The 8,797-nt window shown below is 37.6% G+C and overlaps 2 protein-coding genes across 3 annotated transcripts in view; one reads left to right on the plus strand and one right to left on the minus strand.

The window, feature by feature from the left end:
- si:ch211-87m7.1 overlaps positions 1-8,797 on the plus strand; it is a 272,159-nt gene that overhangs the window by 226,435 nt on the left and 36,927 nt on the right. The gene's annotated exons all lie outside the window — the stretch shown is intronic.
- Positions 1,473-8,797, minus strand: part of LOC100329294 (uncharacterized) — a 7,413-nt gene continuing 88 nt past the window's right edge. The window contains exons 1-2 of one of the 2 annotated variants that reach the window (NM_001195441.3): positions 8,112-8,241; positions 1,473-1,628 (exon numbers count right to left, since the gene is read on the minus strand). In NM_001195441.3, coding sequence (NP_001182370.1) covers positions 1,535-1,628; positions 8,112-8,233 — 216 coding nt within the window. In that variant the 5' untranslated portion in view covers positions 8,234-8,241 and the 3' untranslated portion in view covers positions 1,473-1,534. Of the gene's footprint in view, positions 1,629-8,111; positions 8,242-8,797 lie in introns of those variants that run through there. The other variant, XM_021478167.3, reaches the window with a different exon arrangement.

Genomic DNA, 8,797 nt, shown 5'->3' on the forward strand with positions numbered 1-8,797 from the left:
GTGGCGACAGATGGTTCGACAAATTAAAATGAACAATTTTTACTCATCTGTAAATTGCTAATCAGCATAATGAAAGCAAGATTATGTTACCTCATTCTCAGATTATTGTGCTTGTTTTAAGGAAAAAGCTCTTAATTTTGACTCATTATTTCTGAAAATAAAAGAGTATTTTTCCTTGTCATGAAATGCTAATCATATTTCAAAATGAAATCATAATTATCTGATTTATGCCGCCGGCAGATTATTAATTTCCTAATACATTCAGATATGACATGTAAATTATTTCACTTAAGAAACAACAAAAATAAACACATTTTGACTTTCTGAATTATTTTACTTTAAATTATTTAATAATTTTTTAATTAATAATTTAATTTTAAAATGCTGATTTTAATTTGGTCAATGATTTTGCTTGTTTTACAGGGAAAAAATGCTTCAGAAATAAATAAATGAGCAGATTTTTTACTTCTCTGTTACTTCTAACTGAAAACAAGATTATAATACTATATATAATGTATGTTATATTATGTATATTATTATATTACTCGCCTCATTGACCGATTATTTAGCTTGTTTTAAGGAAAAACTGAATTTATTTTGACTAAAAAAAATTAATAAATCTTATTTCAAACCGAAATCGAAATGATGTCGCTGCCAGATTATTATTTTCCTTATTCAGAAGCAGTCAAAATTATTTGGCTTTTTTTTTTTTGGTGTTGTTGCAAAAACTCAAACAATTTAACGTCACCAATTCTGAGAACAGGGGCAATGCAGTGGCTCAGTGGTTAGCACTGTAGCCTCACAGCAAGAAGGTCAATGGTTTGAGCCTCGGCTGGGTCAGTTGGTGTTTCTGTGTGGAGTTTGCATGTTCTCCCCGTGTTGGCGTGGGTTTCCTCCGGGTGCTCCGGTTTCCACCACAGTCTAAACACATGCGCTATAGGGGAACTGATCAACTAAATTGACCTTTGTGTGTGTGTGTGTGTGTGTGTGTGTGTGTGTGTGTGTGTGTGTGTGTGTGTGTGTGTGTGTGTGTGTGTTTCCCAGTACTGGGTTGCAGCTGGAGAGGCATCCGCTGTGTAAAACATATGCTGGAATAGTTGGTGGTTCATTCCGCTGTGGTGACCCCTGATAAGTAAAGGGCTCAGCCGAGGGAGAATGAATGACTATTTAAGAATATTCAGGTATTTGGACTTCAGAGTCAAAACTCTAGATATGATTAGTTTCTGCAGTGCCCTGATTAGTGTTTGTGTTAATGATGATGATGATGGATGGGGTTTAAATGAGTGCTGACGGAGCCTGAAATACATTCACAGCTCGTGTGTCGCATCTTTCAGCACGTCCGAGTGTGTGTGTGTGGAGGATCAGTGTTTGACACGACCGTAACGCGCTGTGAAATAGCAGCGGCGCGTCCTTCAGCGCACCTGTTGATCAATATTTCCATCTGATGTCAAATAAAGAGAGCAGAACAGAAGTCAGAGGCACACGTGTGTTTATTGAGCTCTTCTCATCGGTTCAGATCACACTGAGGGGTTTGTCAGACGCTCGCTGGATTTGAGCCTCGATTGTCGCCAAAATTCTTCAGATGTTTGGTCCGAGTCTCCAATCTCACGAGCCACTCGTCACGCAGCCTGAAATCAGACAGGAGAAACACGACTTTAGGACAGATCAGGAGCATCTACACTAAAAATGTGCTTGTTTCTTTGTAGGTTAATTCTCCTATAGCGCATGTGTTTGGACTGTGGGGGAAACCAGAGCACCCAGAGGAAACTCATGCAAACACAGGGAGAACATGCAAACTCCACACAGAAATAATATCTGATCCAGCCGGCACTGGAACCAGCGACCTTCTTGCTGTGGGGCCACAGAGCTGACCACTGAGCCATGATTGCATGGTATATTTTGTATATTTATTATAGGTTTTGTCATGAATATAGCCAATGCTGGGCGTCACGGTGGTTGTTGGTTCAAGCCTCGGCTTTAACTGTGTAATTGTCGAGTGTGATAGTCGATCCTGTTATCGTCAACTCTGCTACAGTCAATTATTTTCAACTCTTCAGCTCTGTCATCGTCAACTCTTCTATTGTCAACTATTTTTAACTCTTACTGTCATCTTTGTTACAGTCAATTATTTTCAAGTCTGTTATCGTCAACTATCATCAACCCTGTTTTCGTCAACTGTTACTGCCAACTGTGTTATCGTCAACTCTGCTACCGTCAACTATCAGTGGTGTAAAGTAACTATATACAAATACTCCAGTTACTGTAATTGAGTAGTTTTTCTCAGGAATTGTAATTTACTAGTTTTAAACGTGTGTACTTTTCCTTGAGTACATGTTTAGTGCTGTATCTGTACTGTTACTCCACTACTGTCCTTCAACCTGCAGTCACTACTGTATTATTTCTTGTTTATGGAGATTAGAAAGATCAGTCCTGTAATTTCCGTCCAATCAAATCACACATTAAAGATAAACCACATTATAATGAACTACTTCAACACATGTGCACTTTACATTGCAGCAAACTGTTCAGAAGCATTAAAAGTGTCCAAGAAGATGTTCAAAATCTTTACACGCACTGACCCAGAGACTGTTTAGATCAGGGATGCCCAAACACAGTCCTGGAGCGCCGATGTCCTGCAGATTTTAGCTCCAACTGGCCTCAGCACACCTGCACGGATGTTTCTAGAAAGCCTAGTAAGAGCTTGATTAGCTAGTCCAGGTGTGTTTAATTGGGATTGGAACTAAACTTTGCAGGACACCGGCCCTCCAGGACCGAGTATGGGCACCGCTGATTTAGATGCAGGTCACTGATGAGAAGATGACGGATGTTTACTGTATGATGACCCAAATGGGATTAAACACCCAGCAGACACAAGACGTCAACATGCCGTCAGATTGAAATTGTTCCCTAATGTCGTGGAGATGCTGCATTTTGTTTAGAAATGAAAATCGGGTTTACATCAGAACTCAACGTCAGACTGATGTCCAACGTCCAACCTTAAACCAACCAAATATCAACGTCTAATGATGTTACAGCCTGACATTGTGTGGACGTTACCACTATGACGTCTATCAGACGTTGGATTTTGGTTGCCATAACAGATGAATAAATGTCAGTATGTGACGTCAATATGATGTTGGTTTAAGATGTTGGCTCCACGTTGGATTTTGGTCACTTTCTTACACAACCTAAAATCAACCAAATATCAACGCCATTTATTGTCATTATTGGATGTCAAAATAATGTTGTTCTTAGACGCTGGCTAGACATTGAATTATGGTCACCTGACATCACAACCTAAATCTAACCTAATATTAGCGTCTTATGACATTGTGTGTCTGCTGGACAATAACTAAATGCACTACAGAATGTTACGTTTACACACACATCCACAAATTACATGTAAATGCATCAACTTTTAACAGCGTAATACTCACTACTCATGAGTACTTTTAAAAGGGCTACTTTTTACTTATACTTGAGTAAAATTTACAACAGACACTTTTACTCTACTCACGCTACATTTTTAGGCAAGTAATGGTACTTTTACTTAAGTATGCTTCTTCAGTACTCTTTCCACCACTGTCAACTATTAACTCTGCCATTGTTGACTCTGTTACTGTCAACTTTGTTATCGTCAACTTTTCTATTGTCGATTCTGCTATCATTAACTGTCACCGTTAACTCTTCTATCGTTAACTATTTTTAACTCTGCTACTGTCAATCATTTTATCGCCAACTCTTCTATCGTTAACTGTCACCGTCAACTCTTCTATGGTAAACTATTTTTAACTCCGCTACTGTCAATCATTTTATCGCCAACTCTTCTATCGTTAACTGTCACCGTCAACTCTTTTATTGTAAACTATTTTTAACTCTGCTACTGTCAATCATTTTATCGCCAACTCTTCTATTGTTAACTATTTTTAACTTTGTCAGCGTCAACTATCATCAACTCTGCTATCGTCGACTCTGCTATCATCAGCTCTGTTACTGTCAACTGTGTAATTGTCGACTGTGATAGTGAATCCTTTTATCGTCAACTCTGCTACCGTAAATTATTTTCAACTCTGTTTTTATCATTAACTGCAATCTTCAGCTCTATCACCACCTGCTATTCTATTGTCAACTATTTTGAACTGTTACTGTTAACTCTGTAATCGTCAACAATTTTCAACTCTGTTATCGTCAACTGTCATCAACCCTGCTATCATCAACTATTATTGTCAATTGTGTTAGTCAACTCTGCTATCATCAGCTCAGTCACCGTCAACTCTTCTATCGTCAGCTATTGTCAACTCTGTTACTGTCAACTCTGTTATCGTCAACTATCGTCAAAACTGCTATCATCAACTGTTACTGTCAACTCTCTTATCATGAACTCTGCTATCATCAGCTCTGTCACCATCAGCTATTCTATTGTCAACTATTTTTAACTGTTTCTGTCAACTCTGTTATCGTCAACTATTTTCAACTCTGTTATCGTCAACTATCGTCAAACCTGCTATCATCAACTGTTACTGTCAACTGTGTTATTGTCAACTCTCTTATCGTGAACTCAGCTATCGTCGACTCTACTATCATCAGCTCTGTCACCATCAACTCTTCTATTGTCAACTATTTTCAACTTTGTTACTGTCCCCTTTGTTATCAAGAACTGTTATCGCCAACTCATCTCATCGTTAACTATTTTTAACTCTGTTATCACCTACTATCATCAACTCTGCTATTGTCGACTCTGCTATTGTCGACTGCTATGCTAGATTTGTTGTAAATCTTTCCAAATGATCTTGAATGAATAGAAAATGCTTGAAATGTTTCTGCAGTTCTGCAATGAATCTTGTAAACATACAGTAAACTACTATTTATATCAGTGTTATGGAGCTGAATTTTCAACATCATTATCCAGTCTATAGTCAGATGATTCTTTAGAAATCACTCAAATATGATGATTTATAGAGTTGCAGAATTACCGATACTTTTTATTTTTCAGATTTCACAAATAAACTAACTTGATTTATTTGGAAGTAATTTAATTTCCAATGTAAATTTAATTTCATAAAATTTTATTAGATTCAGTAATTTAATTTCAAATGTAAATAAATATTTTCTAATTTCTTAAAACTATTTTGAACACTATAATAATTGATCGTTAATTGGTTAATCACTACTTTTATGCTCAAAAAGTAAATGTGTTATCTTTATCCCACTGTTACGCAAGTATAATTGGCTGTGTGTGTGTGTGTGTGTGTATGTGTGTGTGTGTGTGTGTGTGTGTGTGTGTGTGTATTTCCACACCTGCCGCCGTCTCAACAAGGATTATTGCATTTGAGGTCTGTTATTTTGATAATCTTCTGTCCTCAGCAGGACGCGAGATATTAAATAACGGATCAGAAAACAGCGCGCCGAATGTCCCTTTACACATGGTCCAATGTGCATCATATACATAATAATGTTTTTGTTTTTGTAAATAATTTGCAGATGCAGATTTTCTGCATTTGAGTGAAATGCTAATATTTGTTTATTCTATAAAGGTCTGAGAAAAGTTTCCACTTTCACATTTCTAATGTGTTTTATTCTAGATTGTTTTTTAATTATTATTATTTTTTCATGTAAAGCCTAAGCGGGGATGAGGACTGCAAATCAGCTTTATGCTATATGCCCTACGTACGCAACATCGGTTATCTTTGTACAACAATGTGAAGTGTATTGTCCCTGTAAAATAAACAAGCAAATAAAAAATAAATAAATATATGATGTTTTAAGCATTTAATTACAAATGAATTGTTGTGATTGAAAATTACTTTTACCAAATTATTTTACCAATTTCTGGGCAAGGTAGTGGCGCAGTAGGTATTGCTGTCGCCTCACAGCAAGAAGGTCGCTGGGTCACTGGTTTCGATCCTCGGCTCATTTGGCGTTTCTGTGTGGAGTTTGCGTGGGTTTTCTCCGGGTGCTCCGGTTTCCCCCACAGCCCAAACACATGTGGTACAGGTGAATTGGGTAGGCTGAATTGTCCGTAGTGTATGAGTGTGTATATGAATGAGTGTGTGGATGTTTCCCAGAGATGGGTTGCAGCTGGAAGGGCATCCGCTATGTAAAAACTTGCTGGATAAATTGGCGGTTGAATGAATATTGCTTTCTAAACTAGAAACAAGTATAATATGATACTATTGATTTTACTATTTTATTATTGATACTAATCATTTTTTTTAAGTTCTTTTAAAAATGGTCATTTCACACACACTGTCAAGGTCAAAGAAACTGAAAACTGTCTAATTTTTTCCAGATATATATAGTTTATATATTTATATACTAATAACCCTGCAAATAATATTAATAACTATGCATGTTGTTATCTAAAGGGGTTGATTTGGACCACAGAACATGGTTTATTTTAAGGGATATTTAAGCTGTCAACAAAAGACGCCATGGGATGTGTAAAATAATAGTTTTTGATTTAAGTTTATTTCACTTCTCCCATTTGCAGATTGTTTTGCTTGTTTTAAGAAAAACTCAATTTTAACTCATTATTTCTCAAATGGTTTTTGAAAACAAAACAATATACTGTATATATGTACAACATATGTTGCATAACATTATACAAAAGCAAATTGTTATGAATGAACTGAAAAAGCCTCCCGAGATGAAGAAGACATGAACGTTTGGTTTTTATATTTATGTCGGCTAGAAAATATTATGTTTTGTAATATTTTAATCCTTTATATTTATCTCCTATATATATATCCTTAATATATTTTTTTCATGTGTAAAGATATTTGCATATTGCTCTCCATCTTGTGCGCATAAAGCCCCTTCGCTCGCCGGCCGACGGCTCGCCTCCGAGTGGAGGGCTTTCCCGACGCAATCAGTTTGTCTGCTTAGCTCACAGCGTTGCGTCGGCGGAGCGGAGGCCCCGGAGGAGGAGCCGGAGCCGGCCGCGGTGGACGACGACCGGGATCGAGTCCGGGGAACAGCAGGTTCCGGAAATCAGGTAAGATGAAAAAGGGAATCCGAAAAATAAGGGCGAGAACGCGGCGGGATCCGAAAATGCGGTCGAAATCGAAGACGAGGGCTTTTGCTTTTTTTTTTTACGATCCGGCGGCTGGTGAGAGGTGCCCGAGACGCAAAAAAGCGCGCACAGCGGCCTCTCGCGGATCCGCCAAAACAAAAAAACGCTCGAATACATACCTCCCGGGACGTAAATCGCGGTCCGCAGAAACGTCCGCGGGGCTACGTTTCCACAATGAGCCCGGGTTGTATAAAGCAGTGTGTCAGCGAGGCGCAACTCTACGCTGGTCTTTGGGCAGTGCGCCTCAGAACACCTTCCTTTTTAGAGCAGAACACCTATGGGCGCACATATGAGCGCAAATGCATTTGCTATTTAAACAGCGTGACCCAACACCTCAAAACCACTCTTGCGCCAAGCTGAAACTAGCAAAAGACTATTGTGTCGCGCCTTGCGCCACACTGCACCAGGTGTATGATAGTGCCCTATATCAGAACTGTCAAATATAAACTCACAGTTAAGAAAGTAAGACTTGATTAAAAGTCAAATGGATCTTTTTATTGTTTATATTTTATGGTGGAAATATTTAGCCCAAATCCATGAAATTTCCATTAACAAAACTCTATTTTTTTTTTTTTTTTAGGAATAACACTTTATTTTGACATTTCTGACAGCTAAATATTCGGGTGTCACTTTATTTAGATGGTGCATTTGAGTATTAGTAGTCTGTCTGCTTAATATCTGCTGAGACTGCTGCTAAACAGACATTTAACTGACTAGAAGAAACTTTACAAGTACATGTCAACCCTAACCCCAACCCTAACCTAACAGTCTACTGGTAATCTAATGAGGATTAGTTGGCATGTAGATGCAGTGTAACTTACACTCAACACACAGACCATCAAAATAAAGAGTGAGCACATTTGTTTTACTGCTCCAGAAGATTCTTGATTTCAGAACTGATAAATATTTGGATTTTACAATAAACTAAACGCTCTACCAGTGTGAAAGACGGAATGAAAGATGAGTTAATATTCAGCATGATATCATGCATCCATGCACGTACAGGTTATATGACGGTGTGTGAGAGAGAGTGCTGTACTTGGTGAGCGCGCTCTTCTTCATCCTGTCCTCCTCTGCTTCTGTCACATGATGATGATTGTGGATTTTCTGCTCCCAGAAGGTCTTGATGAAGAGTTTATCGTGAATGAGAGCTGAACTCATCTCATCTGCAAACACACACAACAGTAAGAGCTCATTTAGTTCATCTGTGTGTGAGAGTGTGTGTGTGTGTTTGTGTGTGTAATGGGATTACAGCATTGCTCAACTGAGTAGGAAAGACTCGAAACAATAGTGTCTGCAATAGTAGGTAGTTTGCATTTTTGGAAAAGACGACGTCATCTCTATCTTTAAATATTCTATTTTAAAACAAATGATTTTGCTCTTCATCATTTATGTATTTATTAAAAATAAGAGATATTTAGTCACGTTCTTATCACACATTAATAATATTTAAACAAAATCGATTATTTAGATGCTGTGTTGTTTTAATCAGCATAAGTCATTGCAGATAAAATAAGTGTGTGTGTGTGTGTGTGTGTGTGTGTGTGTTTATACAAATAAATCATATTTATTAAAAATAAAAGAGATTTATTTTATGTTTTTACAAATTGTTAGTACCGTGAAACATAACTGACTGATTATTTAGAAGCTGTGTTGTGTATTCAGTCATTGCAAATAAAATAATCAAGTGTGTGTGTGTGTGTGAGAGTGTGTGTGTGTGTTCAC

Source organism: Danio rerio, chromosome 8 (assembly GCF_049306965.1).
Source record: "Danio rerio strain Tuebingen ecotype United States chromosome 8, GRCz12tu, whole genome shotgun sequence".
NCBI classification, from domain to species: Eukaryota; Metazoa; Chordata; class Actinopteri; order Cypriniformes; family Danionidae; genus Danio; species Danio rerio.